The sequence below is a fragment of the Amborella trichopoda genome, chromosome 9 (assembly GCF_054954075.1).
Source record: "Amborella trichopoda isolate Santa Cruz 75 chromosome 9, AtrichopodaSantaCruz75HAP2 v2.0, whole genome shotgun sequence".
Taxonomy (NCBI): Eukaryota; Viridiplantae; Streptophyta; class Magnoliopsida; order Amborellales; family Amborellaceae; genus Amborella; species Amborella trichopoda.
In genome coordinates this window covers 4,166,032-4,184,019 of record NC_142344.1, presented here as the reverse complement: position 1 = coordinate 4,184,019, position 17,988 = coordinate 4,166,032, and the positions used below count along the sequence as shown (strand labels likewise).

Below are 17,988 nucleotides of genomic sequence, written 5' to 3'. Positions count from 1 at the left end.
AAAAGAAAGATCGAGATATTACGGTAAATATAAAGAGGAAGTTGTGTCAAATGGCAGAGAAAATGTATCCATTGGTCTTAAATGAGTCGCAATTTAATAAGAAAACTATTTACTTTTAATGTAAGGAGGTCACAAATATTATTGACTATTAGATGTAAAATTAGGTAGTTGGGAATGTGATTGGGCACAAAATCCAAAATAAAATTTCTCAAATATTATAACACAATTTAATTTGTCAATTTTGATAATCCCTTTAAATACAAAAACCTTAGATTAGCGTGTTTTTGGCATTCTAAATGAACTTCAAGGATTCAAACCTTGCTCCCCCTCACTCAAGCAAACTTCAAAGATTCGAACCATTGACCTCCTTCACCAAATCCATATAGCTACCAACTGTTCCCAAGCCTAATGCACCACATAGAAGGCGCTTAGTTACTAGCTAGTTATGGCATGTGCTTATGTGAACATTAGATCTTACATGGTAAAAAACCAAGTTTCTCATGTGGCTCCAATTTCAAATGGTTTAAAAGTGGAAATAAAGTTATGCATGAGTTTGCACAATTTTTTACATGGAAAGGTTACAGGCTGTTCTCTTTTTACCCTATCATTGTCTTTCCCTTCTAAAATATTAAAAAAGAAAGTACAAAGAGAAAAAAAAAAAAGAGAGAAAGAGAGAGTTATGAGCGTACAAATTGAAGATAGCAAGGCTTGATAAAGAGATTGAGTGAATGATTTCACACTAAAAACAAACGTCGATAGAGAGAGATTCCACCCAAAACAAAAAAAAGGAAAATGGTTTGATTGGGCTGCATCTCCATCTCATAACTCATCTAAAATTGCAATTCAATAAACCTTTTCCATCAATCATTTTGGCTTAACCACTATGGTTGTAAAAAAATAAATAAGACTTCAAGCTCTAAAAATAGTGTATATTGTAACAAATCATCTAGATCGTCCATGTTGCAATAAAAATAAGTGTTAATAGATCATCAAGATTTGTACCATTTTTTTACTTTCAAATTTTATTTTCAGCATTGGAAATCGATTTTGGAGCCATCATGGAGATTTCCATTGTTGAAAATGCTTCCTGGACGAGGATTTAAGGTGATGGTTTATTTTGTTAACATAAAGCCTAAAGCCTAGGCCTTATAGAAACCTCATAAATATATATATATATATATATATATATATATATATATATATATATATATATATATATATAACAAAAAGCTTTATTTACCAACAAAGAAGAAAACAAGATCTTATTCAACTCCTCCAAACAAACACATAGAAAAAAACACCAGGCTTATAACACTAACCAGTAAAGAGATATCACACTTATGCTGTTTATGCTAATGGACTGAACCAAAAACAAATGAAACCTTGACACTGACCCAAACCAAACAATTCCTTGACTCTTAATAGATCCCTAAACATGGTTCCAATTTTCTCTCACTCCCAACTTCTCTCCCCTAAACATGCCTGGCTTCACTTCAGCTTCCAAGGAGGCCATGTTAAGGCCATCTGAAATTGCACTCTGAAAGCTTGTGGCCACCCCTCCAATTCCCAGAAAATCTCTTGTTAATATGTCTCCAGCCAAAGTGAGGTGCAAATCAGCTTGGACTGTTTGCTCTAAGGTGGAGAAATTGGGCTCACTGTAAGCCCCAATACCACTGTCTTGTTCATCATTGCCCATGGCATAACCCCCGCCAAAGTTAGCGGGAGGCGTCATCAGTCCCCCCGAAATGCCACCAAATATAGAAGAAGAACCATTAGTGAAAGATTCAATGAGCTCAAGGAGGTGGGACTGGTTGTTCTCTAGTTGTTCCCCGAGCCCCTCGCTTCCACCGCTAAGATTAGAGACCTTTTGAAGCCCCTGACCTCCACCATTGAAATTGGGGACCTTTTGAATCCCCTCGTTCCCACCACCAAAATTAAGGACCTTCTGAAACCCCTCGGCTGCACTGCTGAAATTAGCGGCACTTTGAATCCCCTCGCTTCCAGGGCTGAAATTAGCGACTTTTTGAAATCCATCTTTTCCACTGCTATAATTAGTGACCTTTTGAATTGCCTCGCTTCCACTGCTAAAATCAGTGAACTTTTGAATCATCGTCTCGCTCCCACTGCTTAAATTAGCAACAGTCTGAATCCCACTGCTTCCACTGATAAAATTAGCATTCTTTGGGGGAAAACTGACACCAATTCGACTACTTGTTCCCCCCATTTCTTCCGCCTTTTGGAGTAGAGAAGTTGCAGACATGTGAGGGAACAAACTCTCTCCAAGAATCCTTTGACTAAGAAGTGAAGAAACACTAGAACCTAGAGGATCACTCATGAAATTAGATGAGAACATTGAGCTCACATCACTTTGTGTAGTGTAGTTGAAGCTATCACTAGTATAATAACCATTACTAGGGCCATTGGAGAAGATGGAGGGAACAAACATATTAATGGAGGATGGAGAAGTATTGTTTTGGGGGAATTGAAGAAACCCATTTGAAGAATTGGAAGGAGACCTATTTTGGAGGAGCCCATTGTTTTGGGAGTTTTCATTGAAAGAAGTTTGGATAGTTGAAGAGGGGAAGAATGCTTGATTTGAAGGTGAAATCAAGCTTTCAAATGATTGTGGGGCTCCATTTCTTCCAAGACCTTGGATTTGAGGGTTGTTTCCTCCATTAGGGTTTTGATCCAAGAGAGAAGAAATTGAAGAGCCAACATTGGATAAGCCTAAGCCAAGGCTGTTATATAGGTTGCTTCCGGTGGTGTTTAATGCTATGGGGACCTTGGAAGTCTCTTGAGCCAATGCATCACAAAATGCCCTGTGTGATAGGAAGCAGTCACGCCTGCTAAAACAAAAGGAAAAATATCATTAGTACCATTCTAAATATAAGAGAGAGAGAGAGAGAGAGAGATAGGGGCCTCAAACCTAAGGAAAATAAGACATGAATAAACCCAACACCAAAAAAAGAAAGGGAAACATGAATACTGTTAAGGCCTAGTATGGTTTTATTAAGCTCGGCAGGTGAGGCACAAATCCTTTTGCAATCCCAATGGAATCTTATATGTTAAAATCACAATAAAAAATCAATTGAAAGAATGGATAAGCTCATTAAACAACCTCAATCCAGTGGTCAACACAAAACACACATTCCCCACCGGAACTAGTGGCATTTCCTTATGAGAACTTGAAATCCCAATGGAATCTTTTGTCCATTAATACACATCCCAATGCATAGTGGAAAAATATGCATGAGACTCTGAAACAGTGGACGCACAGAACAGAATGCATGACAAGGTGGGGCGACTGCAAGTACTGGGCATGGTCATGTCCAGCCATCGACAACGGAACAAACCAATGGTTCTGGTTACATGGCAACACGTGAATAAGAGAAAAGCGGTGGTTTCGAGGCACTGTAAATCTGTGTATGCATAATGTAACATGCGTGACTATCTAGAGAGAGAGAGAAAGAGAGAGAGAGAGAGAGAACAGTTTCAGAGCACCTGCATGTGAGAACTCTTTCACCATATTCACTTACACGTGCATTTAAAAAGGCCTCCTAACCTCCATGTTCAAGATCCACAGAGCTTGAAAAAAGAAAAAAGGAATTTTTTTTTTTTTGTAATTCCTTCTCCTTGCTAAGCAAACAAAAAATACAAGTACTTGAATCCCCAATTTATTTCTATTTATTTTGTTTTCTGGTCAATAAAAGACACCAAAGCAATTGTCTAAATTATATTTTATGTTTTGTTTAAGATAACTGATCAACTTTTTCCTTAAATGTCTTTTTTATTTGGCTTTTTGTGTTTGGAAATCCATGTTTCCTCCTGCCAAGAAAAACCCAAATCTCTTTTCAATCACAAAATATCTGTTATTATGTTTGGGGAGGCAAGTATCTTCCATCACATGAAAAAAACCCTACAAGAAAAAAGACACTTTGTTTGTTGTTATTATTTTGGATTGAATGCCAACAAAAAACATTTGCATGGACAAATTCCTTCTGCAACTTAAGGGGGTTCCAAACTTTTGAAAGAAGCAAAATCCATCTTCTTTTTATCTTATTATAACTAAATCCTTGACCTTTTGGTTTTATCATGAGAGAGTGAGAGAAAGAGCCAAAAAACACTAATCTAGTAGACACAGAGCCAAAAAGACCATTCTAGGGGGGGGAGAGAGACCAACAAAGTATGGAGAGAGACCAACAAAGTATAGAGAGAGAGAACAATCAAAGTCTCTGATGTTCTTTACCTAGAGAGAGAGAGAGAACAATCAAAGTCTCTGATGCTCTTTACCTAGAGAGGGAGAGAACAATCAAAGTCTCTGATGCTCTTTACCTAGAGAGAGAGAGAGAGAGCAATCAAAGTCTCTGATGCTCTTTATTATAGAGAGAGAGAGAAATCAAAGCTCTGGTGTTCTTTACCTTGAGAAGATGGTTCCACAATCACATTTGTACTCCCTTGTACCACAGGTCTTTGTATGGGCTTTCCAGTCAGAGAGAACTGCATATTTTTTGGAGCACTTTTCACACTTGAACTTCTTCTCCCCATGCTTTCTGCAATAGTGTTTCTTGATCCCTGTGAGGTCACCGAGGGCCCTGGAATCGTCATGGTGAACACAGGTGGGCTCAGGACATGGGTAAACCTTCTTCCTTGCTTCCTTTGTTGATTTCGCCTTCAATTTCCATGGAAGGTTATGGCCTCTTCTATGAAGCTGCAAATTTTGTTCTCTTTGAAAACCTTTTTCACATACCTCACATACAAACCTGTTTGTTGCCAACAGCTCTTCAGGTGACAGTCGAATTACTTCAGCATTAGGATCTGTAAAAGTAATTGACGTTAGAGAGAGAGAGAGAGAGAGGAGAAACAGGAAAAAACCAACATCATATTTTTGAGAGAGGCTACCATTTTAGCTTGTTACTGCATGAGAGAGAAAATTCAGACAAGCATGGCAAGAGAGACAGAATTCATAAGAATGAGAGAGAAAATTAACAACACGGGTAGAGAGAGAAAGGGATGCTTATATAAATGGGGGCTTTGATAAAGCAACTTGCATGGAGTTCCAGGACGATTTCTCTTCCTCTTTTGTGCAGGGTTGTTTCCAGCTGAAGATGATGAGTTTGCAGATGAAGTATTGAGATGATTTTTTGAGGCCAAGGAGCTTTGGTCTTCTTCAAAGCAACCCAAAAGAGGTGAGCCAGCCGCCATTGCTTAAGACCTTAAAACTACTCTCTCTCTCTCTTCACTCTGGTTTTTTGAGACTAGTTTTTACTCCCTCAAAATGAAGAAATTTTAAGGAAAACAATGGCGCTCTTCTGCCCTAAGGAGCTCCAATGAACTGAATTTATAATGGAAATTCACCAAGAGAATCTCTGTAACATCCTATTCTTAAGAGCCTAAGCTCTATCTCTTTGCCCTAAAAATAACATAAACACCATAATGACTCAACCATAGAGATACATAATTAGGGTTTTGAGTTAATGAGACTGTCAGCACCGTTAATGAAAGAGGAAAGGGGGGAGGTACCTGGGCACCCAAGAGAGAGAAACCCTTAAAAACCCTAGAGATTTGCTGACCCATGACCCCATGATTCTTACAAGTGTGCAATTTCCTGCCAAATTTTGAAATGAATTGAAATCCAATTAAAGAGAAACCAAAACCCAAATTGCAATTTTGCTCCTCTCTCCTAATTTCTCTCTCTATGATTCACCTGTTTCTCTCTCTTCTCTCTCACACTATGCCTCCTGGCACTGTGTAAAGTTTTTCCCTGAATTTGCTCCCCCTTTTCCACCACTATAACATAGAAAACTATATATATATATATATATATATATATATATATATATATGTGTGTGTGTGTGTTCTAATTGCTCATGCTCATCTCACACAGGCTGTAGTGTCTTTATGTGGCTATGGGTGAGGGCCACCGACCCTTAAGACTTACCTTATCGCTCTTACTCTCTCTCTACCCAAGGCTTACCTTCACTCTGAATCTCTATACATCGCTTTCTCTCCCTGGCTCTCCAACTCTCTCTACAAATCGTATCTTTCTTACCCACATCAAGACAAAGCAGGTTTCGTCATATACTGGAAATAATGTTAGTCCAAATGCTATATTTAACAATTGAACCTCACCTTTTTGATACTCTTTTCTCTTCTCAGTCCACATTTAAAAGTGGGGTGGGTCAAGTGCAAGGCACTGAGAACACCTGCCCAAGCCATTGGCAAATGGCTTGGAATGGGAGGGGGTGAATCCATGGGAGTGCTTATCCTCTCCGATTCTCCTTCTCGGTAAAGATTAATAAGTAACTCGACCAGAAATAGAGAGAGAGAGAGAGTTACTTTGAGAGGAGAGAGAGAGTTACTTTGAGATAGATAGAGAGACGAGGTACTTATGGTTTGATGCATAGTTATCATTGAGCAATCTGGGATTACTGCACAGTAATTGCAGAGGTGACTCCTAAAAATGAGAGAGAGAGGAGTTTATGGTTTGATGGGTGGTTATTACTGAGCACTTCGGGATTACTGCACAGTAATTGTGCAGAGGTGACTTGTGCAAATAAGAGAGAGAGAGTTTCGTTTTCATCGGAGATTATCTTTTAGGACATAGGATTCAGTTACAGTAAAAGTTAGAGGGAATTCATGCAAAAGAGGCGTTAAAAATAATTGACACAAACACGGTTGGAAATATCATCAGGACACGGTTTCTATGCAGCCAGCCCCGCATATCTAGAAATTCGTGCTCGGCAATAAATACATTTTTTAAATATAATTTGATTTTAATTTTTAGAAAATATATAATTTTTAAGATAGAGATTATGAATATGGAAAAACAATAATAACTTTAAAACTAAAAATATTTGGACTCCTTAGTTATACTTGTCCCAGATAGACCACCTATTTTGCGCCCATGCTTTATGCCTCTGGACCGTATATTATAGAAATGCGGTTCAGCCCACATAAAACAATTTTCCATATCCGAAATATTAAAAACCACATGAAACAATTTTTCATATCAGAAATATTAAAAACTATGTATTCGCATTGCACAATCTCTCTCTACCCAACAAAGAGTAAGTGTGTGTTAGAGAAATTTCTACGTAGAAAAGTTTCCTAAGGTCCATTGCTGGTGAAGCATTACGCAATCTCAAAGTGGTAGGTGCATGTCCAAAAGACAATTACCAAAATAAGCCCATGTTTTAAAGGTTTCGTACCATCCAACGGTCATGGATTCTTACTAGGCAAAGCTTGTAGGCACTATTTCTTGAACATCTTCCTTAAAGTATTTTGAGCCATGTAATTTTTTATGGTACCCATCTCAACAAAATGCACGTCTTTTAAAAAATTGATGTATTTAGTTATCACATGATTATCGAGTGTTGACACATCAAGGTTGCACTTTGATTGACACTTTAGAAACCTAAATACTTCTGTTTATTATTTTTTCTTGATATTTTATTATAAAAGTGTTTAATACTACCTAAATTCTTGCGTCCCTCTTTTTAAATGGTGTGCAAATATATCATGTCTAAAAAGAATAGTGTTCATATAGCATAATAACATATCAGAATTCTTGTAGTTGTTCCCAAAGGGTTGGAAAAAAGCTCTGATGATGATAAAAATAATGTTTCAAACATTCGCATCCATTTTAGACATTGAAATATATCTGTGTGTGTGTCGTTTTTGTTCCAACGAAATAGTGCTATTAGTTTCTTAAATCCAGGTAGCCATTTAAGATATTAAAAGGTCATCCTTGAGAAACTAGATTCACTATGGGGAAGTTTGCAATGCAGACCCTTGTTTGAAATATTCAATGATTAGAAATTATGGCTTTCTTGATGTCCATTTCAGAATAAAGACAAGGCTCTTCTCATATTTCAAGTAAACAACCAACAATATTCTATAGGTGTTATTGAATGGCACTTTTGCAAAAGGAGGCTGTCAATTTCTTTGTCGAAAATAGGAGGCACGGTGAAACTCTTCAACAATTTGAAATTGTGACATTCCTAAGCAGTTCATAATTCATATGCGGACATATTCTAAGCAAAATTACTGACAGATGGAGCAAAAAGTTCATTGGAGAAAAAGCTGATATTTGATCTTTCTTTACTCTATAGCACCCATATATAGTGCAAGAGAGCATTATTTTTTTCATCAGAAATCCAAGTAACCTTCATCTAAATTTTGCAACTTTTTTAGACCTTGCAATTAGCGCAATAACACTTGGAGATATTGCATGAGTAACCTTGTTTTGAAAATAACCTCATGTGACTAATGGATTATCTGAATTGCCCATAAACAATTTGTTGATTTTTTGAATTTCCTTTCAAAAGCATCTCGATGGATCTTCTAGAGAGAGTTCCCTAAAAAGAAAAAAACCATAGATAGAAAAGCATAATCCAGCTGGCAAAACGGTCGACAAACGGATAAGACCATGCAGCGCTTTTTCCGATGATACATGTACACGGCTCACCCTCAAATCCATTTAGTGAAGAGGTAACCAAAACAATGTATGCAGTCATGAGAGTTGCCACCTAATATCTCAATGTCATCAATCTTAAACAGAGAAAATTGAGGAAGAATCGTTTGAGCCTGCCCCCATTTCCGAAACCCCTCTGAATATCATTTGCAAGAATAGTTTGTGCAAGGCAATGCATCATCTGATAGATCTTAACGAACTATTAATCCCACAGTGATGCAGCTTTCCGTAGTACACCCTATAACTTGACTTTGGATTTGGCTTGGCTCAGTAAGACTTTTACATTGTACTGTTTCAGTTTCTTTTTTTTGTTTTTGTTTTGCTTGATTTATATTTGGCAAGTTATATAAACTTATTTGGTTCAAAGGTTTTTCCTTCCTTTATAACTGGATTGTAGGTTGTATTTCACATTCAGAATCTTAGCATAAAGCCTTGAAGATTTTTTCAGAAGGTTTTCAGACACAAAGAGAAAGGTGGCAGATCAAGTATATATATCAAATTAAAATAAAAAATTATGATAATTATACAAGGAAATTTGATTACATGTGGGTGTGTGTAGTTTTTTCCGGGTAGGCTGCCTCAGAGCCATAATCTCAAAATTTCAAGATGCGGCTTCTTATTGAGGTAAAAGTTTGAATCCCTTTCGATCAATTTATTTTGACTCGGTTTTGGTTGCATATAAAAAATAGTAGATAGCCAACAAATGCATTAAAGCATTATTTCATAATCATAATTCATAATGTCAGCCATTGTGAAAAGAAGAATTCATTGTTATGGCATGCACTTATAGTAGTTGGAGGTTACTTTTATAAAATTTCTCAAAAGTCCCAATTAATATTAGATGGTTTATTTTTATTTCACTTAAGTACCTCCATAAAAAATAGTTTCAATAATATGTAAACTATTCTTGTTCAGGGTTGGAACCCTAACATATAGTGGCATTTCAGTAATTTCACCCACTACGTACAAATAAGGTTCTCAAATCATTTTGTGGTACTCTTTAAGTAAATCAAAATGCTAAAATATCCTTGCTTGTTCAGATTTCCTAACTTTGAATGAGAGCAATTTAGAAATTTTTGAGGATATTTTTTGAGGGGTTACTTTAGTGAAATAAAATTTAAGAAATAAACCCTCTAATGTTATTTTGAGTGTTTTAAAACCTTTAATAATTTTGCTAGGAGTTATGACCCCATGATATTTTCCATATTTAAATTGGAGAATATGTAATGTCGAGTTACCCACATATAAGATTTATATGAATATTATTTCTTATCATTCGAAATGAGTCGATGGCTAGGATAGCTTTAGTCACAATATCACAATTTAGCCTCTAACCATCCAATCCTCACTATATGACTCAGACCATTTTATTTTTATTTTTTATTTTTTAAATCATTTGGACATAGACTATCAAATATGATCACTTATAATTGGGGAACATCTAATACAAACAAGAAAGGAATATGTTTGAGAAAAATAAATGATCAAAATAGCCATGTAACTTTCAGGCATATTTTAGTTATCTTAGTTTATCAATAGTAATGTTCCCTATTCTTTTAGATGCACGTCTACATATCCCAAATTTCATGACAAGATGATTTATAGAAAATAAAAAATAAAAGTGTGGTAGGCATGATATTCTGATTGAAGCTATCCCAATCATTTGTTTAAATCAGTTGGATTACGAATGATAGCCACATATGGGGTGGCGCCACATATAAAGGTTTCCTTTTAAATTAATGATGATTGTGTAACAGCTCACTGTAAAAAATAAAAGATGGCAAAAAAAATAATAATTGTCAGAGTAGCAGCAGCTATAAAAGATTAAAAACATCATTTCTTGTATGTTTTACCTCTTTTACATTATTTTCCTTTCTTGAATTTCGTTTTTCCTTTCTTTCCATTTTCCTCTTTTACATTTTCCCATAACAACCCACTCCCAAACATATATCAAATTTTTTATGAGGTCCACATAGTGTATGTATAGTTAGAAACATAGTTATCAGGACCAGAATGGTTAGCATGGGCAGTCCGTTCCAAAAAAAAAATTGGGTGATAAAAAAAGCAGTCAAAAGATTTGCTTTTGGCCAAAAAAAAAACCAAAAAAAGAACGACTCTAGCTGGAGATTTTTTTGTAACATATTTTATATTTTTGAACTATTAATCTTATTTTATCTTTATTTTTAACAATTTTGATCCAACTGGTTCAACCATCATTTAAGCTAATTTTATTTAGATTAAACCCTTCACTAGTTCAATGGCCTGTCTGATCCTAATAACATGAGATACTAATTATTCGAAATAATACACTATTTTTAACCAAGTTTTTTGCTTAGTCAAAAGGGAAAAGATTTCCTCTTATTGCGATTAAAGTCTATGTTTCATGTTCAACTCGGGATCAATTTGACCCGATGAATCTCAGATCATTTTTATTCACCTCTAGCAATGGATTTAAAAAAGAAATGAAACTAAAAAAAAAAACCTCTCGTATAATCTTTTTGAACGGTAACTATATCTCCTAAGTTAACTCTCAATCAATGTTATCAGGATGGGATCGGTCATCGAACCAATAAGTAATTTGGTTAAGTCAAAACCCAACTCCCGATTGAATTGGCTTGACTAGATTTTGAGAAAAAAAAGAATAACAGTTTACAATATGTAATATATTAGAAAAGAATTGTCCAACTTTGTTTGATATATTAAACCCGTTGAAACCAGCAAGTCAGACCATCCAAGATCGGTCAAAAACTAGTTTTGACCAGTTTTTACCTTGGACTAGATTGGCCAAGGCACCAGTCAATAGTCAGACAGGTCGGACTGCTAGTTTGGTCTGTTCATGATAACTACGCTCTCAACTATCCATTTGATGAACGATGAAATCTAAGAATTATATTATAAAACTATTTACCTATGATATAAATCACAATCATCCTTAGCCGTAAGTTGTGAATCCTGATAGTTTGGAGTTTGTGGCTAAGTTTGAAATTTTTCTACGTTCCTCAGCATGTTCAGTGGTACGACCCTTGCATTTCACATCCAATAGTCAAGGATAATTGTAACGTCCTTGTCCTTGCACTAAGGAAATTGCATTCTATAGTTTTCCTTAAACCTAAGATTTCAAGAACTAGCCATTTTTATGTTAAATTATCCACAAGATGAATCGAATAGATTTAAAATAGGGAAAGTATAGAATGAGACAATTTACCTTTGAAACAACGCGTTCACATTAATCTTGACCATGGGATGCGAAATTGAGTGGATGCAATTATTCCATTGGCCAAGCTCAAACTTTAAAAGAAAGTTTCTCGAACTTTTTGTCACATCCAAGCTATCAAATTTCACATCAAATGGTTGTAAGGAATTGTGACTACCTTGTATCAAAGGTAAATGGGCTCATTGTATACAGTCCCTTTAAAATATTTCAAACTAACAAATCTATCGAACATTAGCTTTGCCTCATAAAACAGAAATGGTACGTTTTGTAACAAATTATCTGGATCATCTATTTTTAAGATTTTCAAATATTTATAAATATGTTTGATCTATACTATTATTGGGATTTTAAATTTCATAACGAGGGGAGAATAACTTTAAGCCATCGTAAGATTTCCGATAATTTAAAAGTTTGACAATATAAGAACATAAGGAGGGCGCCTTATACAACCCTCACCCTATTTTTTGTCACGAATAATTTTTGTCTCTTAGGTGATGTAAACAACCCTTAGGCCCATGTCCAGTGCCGGCAGTCACAAGGCAAAGCGATTCTTAGAGGGGTTCTATCACAAGCTACAGCCCAAGTTCGCCTTTCTCAAAATCATAAAAACTTGATTAAACATATATATATATATATATATATTTTTTTTTTTTTTTTTTTGACAAATAGTAATAACTTTATTGCCGGAGAAAAACAATTACCAAAGATTTACAGAGTCACTCTCAACCGAACAACATGGACCCACTTACTTGATATAACATCTTAGTTGCATATTGGGGAATGCTTGTGTCAAAGTCCAAGATAGTCTCTCGTCCCTTTGAAAATATGACTCCATAAAAGTCTAGCTTGTGCTTTCTATTTGTGTATTACCTCTATTTTCCTTACCGTTAAATGGGAACAACCCATATAATTATGGGATTGTACATTATGAAAATATTTATTTTCAGTATAAAAAAGTCAAAATTATTTTTAACTATTCGATGTGAAATTTAATAAACATCTTAAAAAAATATTTCTGAACTGTGCGGCCCCGTCATCAATCACCTTATTTCAAATCTAGCAGTAAATAATGATTGTGTCCTCCTTATTTCAAAAATAAATAGCCCGAATTTATAGAGTCTGGTAGTCCATTGCGACGACGTGGCGCAGCATAGAAAAAACACGGAGACTTTTTTATATGAGAATTTCCAGATCGTGTGTAGGTACCTGAGCTCCATTTTATGAATTTGGAGCCCAAAAGATGTTCCAAATCAATTCGCCCTCAAATATTTTTCACCTCAATTATTCTCTTTATAATCTTAACTATCTAAATTTTTTTAAATATATACTGTTAACATTGCATAGATGGTTAAAGAGATACATCACAAAATGTCCCCAAGGGGAGTGAAAACAAAGAAAAACAAAAAACAAAAACAGGGGTCAGAGTCTCATAGTTTAGTCTGAACCATCTAATCAAATCTAGGGATTTAAAAACTCCAAAAAAAATTTTGAGAATTGTTCTTTATGCGAAGATTTTTTTGATACCCATAAGTAATTTTTTGAGTGCCCATCAATGTGCAAAAACTAGTCTTGAGCGACCACTTAATACCTGTCAAAAGAAAATATAATGCATGAATGGCGTGATGGCTTCCTCGTATTTAAGATACCAAGAGATTTGCTGCTCCTGCAGGAGCATACTTTCCATTTGCTCCCTCGGGAAAATCTCAATCTAGTAACTACTTAATATCCCAAATTTTGGGGATGTTACTGCTTAAGCGTAGGGGATGAATATGTGAAAAGAAATTTTCTTGTCAGAACTAGGTGTTCAAAAACTCAAAATTCAATTTTGTTTGTTGAAAACAATAATCTAGTTATGCTTAATGGGATCCTAAGAATTAACAAGAAAAAAAAAATCCTCTAGACTATCTCTTTTATCCGAGGGAGTTAATGTACTCCCAAGGGAGCATACTATACGTTCTTTTGAAGAATCCAAGGTTGAAATCTACCAAATGGGCACGGGTTGAACTCTAGCTAGCCAAGTCCCAACTGTCAACAAAAAGGTAGGCTGAAAAGATTCAGGTCACCCCGACCCATACGGGACCCAATTAGGTCCAAGTTAGATTTGGACATGGTTGCCCATTAGTCAATTGGCCCTGACAGGACTAAGTCGGATCTAGATTGTACATGAACTAAAGGGATTGTCTACAAAGAGACCATGTATATTTTGTACATGGAGATCACAATCATTTAGGTGGTTGTAAGAGTGTCATTGAATAGACTCAGTTTCAAAAAATAAATTCTCTGACTTCATGACTTACCCCAAGCAATCAAATTTGACATCCAATGAGTTAAAATGATTGTGACTTCCATGTACAAAAGATAAATGAACTATTTGTAGACAATCCCTAAAAAAAAATATAAAATATATTCTATATGTTTTAGGTTGAGGCGATGCTAATCAGGACCTAATCCGACACAATATGCTTCAAGATAGACATAGACCTAGACATGATCTACCAGGTCCACTAACCAATCCAGATCCTTACCTGGCCGGATCAATTACGACCCTACGGAAAACGGCCCTTTACCCTAGCCCATGATGGGATCAAACATGGCCAGCTAAAATTAAAGAATGCATAAACCCAAGTCTCAACACATCCTGTAAATGAAGAAAGTAAAAAAAATGAAGAAAGTAAAAAAATATTTTATATGCCTTTTTTAAGAGTGCATCTAGTATTTTAATTTTATTTTTTTCTATATATTGAATTGAGGTCAAATTTTAGATGCCCATACGTCCCACCGTAATGTAGCTATAAAATATAAAAATAATATTTAAATAAATAAAATGATCAAAATACACCTAATTTCCCTATATTTAATCAATACTAAATTTACTATTGGAAATTTCCAACAATTCCGCTGTATTTAATAATATAAAATTTACTTTCTACTCTAAATTTCAGTACACTTTCGAATTGAGGCTGGGATTTCTACACACTAGGAATAGTGAGGCCATTTATTAGCTAAAGATTCGAAATGAAGCCAAAAGATTATATGCTACCATGGGTGCATGTCCTCGATTCACTTCTTGAGGCAAATCTTGTATGTGGATATTTTTAGGATCCCAACCTCCTCAGCCTAGCGAAACTCAAATAAATAAATAATAAAATAAAATAAAAAGAAAAAGTTTATAAAATAAATAAATAAATAAAATTTATATAAGGTTGCAATTTTATACCATAGAAGTAAAGTGCACTTCAAAAATCTAGTAGAAAATAATATTCCAAAATTGAAAAACCATCCGATTGATAATCTCAACTTTGAGAAATATGAATATAAAGAAAAAAAAAAATTTCAAGTCCTACAAAAAACACATTTTGTAACATATTATCTATACGGTCGATTTACAAGATTTTATAAATGTCTATAGATATGCTTGATCTTCACCGGTTTTAGATTTTCAATTTCATAGTTAAAGTTGAATATGGATTTTCAAGCCATTGTAAGGTTTTCTTGATGAATTGCATCCTCCGTCAAAATTTAAAGGTGCACCTTACATACTCGACGTGCGCACTGCGCACAAACAAAATTGTTTTCAAATCTGCCACTTTCCACAAGTCTGCCACTTTAGGCACGTGCGTCATTGTGTATCCATATATTTTCTTCTTATTTGTTTTGTTTTGAAGGGTAGGGTATAAGGTCATCATCATCAAAGCCTTTCCCAACTATTTGGGGTGACCTATATGAGCTCTAGTCCTGTTCTATCAAAGGCTATACTTTAATAAGGCAATAAGACCACATATCTTTGCTCACTACTTCTGATTATATTTTTTGGGCCTATCCCTTATCTTTTTTAGCCTTCCACTTAAATCAGCTCACACATCCTACAAGGTATTATATGGATCGGTGATACATATGGTCAGCATACCTAAGTTTACTTTCTCTCGTCTTATTACCTATTGAAGCCATACTTAAGTTCTCCCAGATGTATTCCTTTCGAATTGTATCCCTTCTTATTTTGCTACTCATCCATATCAACATCATCATTTCAGCTCCACTCATCATATGGGTAATGTATTTGTTGATCTCCCAACATTCTATCCCATAAAGCAAAGCTGATTTGATAGCTGTTGTACAGAACTTCTCCCTCAGCTTCATTGGTATGCGGAAATCATACAAAACACCGGTTGCATATCTCCACCTAGCCCACCCAACTCTAATCTTACGTGCGACATCTTTTTCAATTTCTTCATTTTCCTAGGTCGAGACCCAAGATATCAAAATTGCACTCTTTTCGGTGTTTCTTGGTAATCAATCTTAACTACTTCATCGTCTCTACTCCTATTATTATTAAACTTACATTTCATATAGTTTGTCTTAGTCCTACTAATTTTAAAACTTTTAGACTCTAGAGCATCCCTCCAAAATTCTAACTTTATGTTAACGTTGCTTCGGGTCTCATCAATCAAAACTACATCATTCACGAAGAGCATACACCATGGTACCTCATCTTGTAGGTACCTAGTTAAGTCGTCCATAACTAAGACAAAGAGACATGAGCTCAACACTGATTCTTTATATAGACTTATTATCACTAAAAACTCAATCGTCTATCCATTAGTTGTTTACATACTAGTTAGTGCTCCCTCGTACATATCACTCATCAAATCGATATAGTATCTGAAGACTCTTTTTTTTTTTCACCTGCCAAATTAAATCTCGAGGTATTTTACATATCTCGATATTGATAAAAACCATGTGGAGGTCTTTTCCCATTACCTTAAACTTCTCAATCAGTTGCCTAAATAGAAAAATCGCTTAAATTATTGACCTCCCTGGCATACTCTCTGGCATAAAACCTAAGTGGTTTTTCGATACACTTGTTTCATGCCTTAGTCATTGCTCAATTACTCTCTTCTACAACTTCATAGTGTGGCTCAATGTTTAATTCTTTGATAGTTCGCACAAATTCGATAAATCCTGAATCTACAAGTTAGATATTCTAATAGTTTTAATTAATGTTCAAGACTGAGCCAAGTCCAGCCAAGGTGAGTTTAAGGGGACAACTCGCTCCTATTAAAGAATAAAAACCAAATGCCAGTAATTTTGTTTAAAATATTTAAATATTATAAAGAAATTTGATTGTATATGGTTCTTATGATGATTTGGGATCACATCTTTTTTTATTATTTTTTAGGCCATTTTTTACCTGTATAGGACTCAGCCTGGTTACTTGGCTCCTCGGGCAAGGGCCGAGCCCAAGGCCCAAGAGTTTATAAACATTGGCTGTAATGGATGCCAAGACAAATGTTGAGATTCTTTGATAGATGGAAGAGGTTCCTCATGAGCAAATGAAAAAATTCTGGAAATAAGGAGACCAATTCTCATGGATTATGCTTGAAGCATGCTATTGTTTTGTAGAAGCAAAATTTACAGGAAACCAACGTACTTGGAGGATTTTTCAGACCTTTTAGAATCGTCTCAAGATTATTTAAGAAAAAGGAATAAAATCAGGTACTTGAACACTTCGGTTGCCCTTTAGAAAACTCATGTTTGACCCTGACATGGCTTTTCATATAGTTCTGGAATGTATTATTACTATTATTATTAGTAATTTAGCTGCTGCTCTTCTTCTTCTTCTTCTACATCTTCGTCTTCAAATATGACACATCCCAAAATTTGAGGTCCTAAGAATATTAATAATCACAGTTTTGATCGGGGGACCAAATCTATGTAGTGCTCTTACTGAAGTGTATATTCCTTTCTATTATTTCTTTACAGGGGATATGAACCGGAGCGAGATGTGGGGAGACACCAATGAAGGGACAGAGGAGAGAGAGAGATAGAGAGCCCCCCTATAACAACAGATAGAAAGAGAAGACTTCATATTTGAATTAATGAGTGATTTCTTGTTTTATAGGAGAAGAGCTCAATTTTGTGCTTGCTAGACAAGTCAAGGTAATTCAATCCATCTCAAAGGAGAACTAGACATTTTGAAGAAGAGAATACATGGCATCATCGCTCAATGTGTTTTCATTCTAACGCGCTTTTCTTGTCCTTTAGGTTTCAGAATACCCATTAAAATGCATACCATCATTGAGTATAAATAGTTGAAAAAATATATACTATTAAATTGTTGAAAGTTTAGGCGTACTTCAGAAATATCGCAAGTTTTTATCACCTTTAGCATAGAAACCAATTGGGCCCATTAGAGATATAACGGCCTCTATTTTCACGTAAGGATTGTATACTATTTCTCAATCATTTTAAGCCATTATGTATAAAACCCAAATGATTGAAGTGGGTCAATATTTGAAAAATT

The 17,988-nt window shown here is 35.2% G+C and overlaps 1 protein-coding gene and 1 long non-coding RNA gene across 10 annotated transcripts; one reads left to right on the top strand and one right to left on the bottom strand.

The window, feature by feature from the left end:
* Positions 1 to 1,231: 1,231 nt before the first annotated feature.
* Positions 1,232 to 5,820, bottom strand: LOC18445374 (protein indeterminate-domain 4, chloroplastic). 7 transcript variants are annotated; one of them, XM_020674410.2, is made up of 4 exons: positions 5,049 to 5,820; positions 4,748 to 4,815; positions 4,419 to 4,669; positions 1,232 to 2,846 (listed from the first exon to the last, which is right to left on the bottom strand). In XM_020674410.2, the coding sequence occupies exons 1-4, from the start codon at positions 5,200 to 5,202 to the stop codon at positions 1,430 to 1,432; spliced, it is 1,890 nt and encodes a 629-aa protein (XP_020530069.1). In that variant the 5' UTR covers positions 5,203 to 5,820; the 3' UTR covers positions 1,232 to 1,429. The 7 variants fall into 7 exon arrangements, with proteins under 7 accessions (XP_020530069.1, XP_088703305.1, XP_088703303.1 ...); XM_088847179.1 differs by having other exon boundaries at positions 1,232 to 2,843; XM_088847177.1 differs by having other exon boundaries at positions 4,419 to 4,815; positions 5,049 to 5,605; positions 5,705 to 5,820.
* Positions 4,160 to 17,708, top strand: LOC148780313 (uncharacterized). 3 transcript variants are annotated; one of them, XR_016041062.1, is made up of 3 exons: positions 4,160 to 4,616; positions 5,088 to 5,186; positions 7,846 to 8,081. It is a non-coding gene; the product is annotated as an uncharacterized LOC148780313 (long non-coding RNA). The 3 variants fall into 3 exon arrangements; XR_016041061.1 differs by lacking the exon at positions 7,846 to 8,081 and adding an exon at positions 17,448 to 17,708 and having other exon boundaries at positions 4,249 to 4,616; XR_016041060.1 differs by lacking the exon at positions 7,846 to 8,081 and having other exon boundaries at positions 4,172 to 4,616; positions 5,088 to 5,372.
* Positions 17,709 to 17,988: the final 280 nt, after the last annotated feature.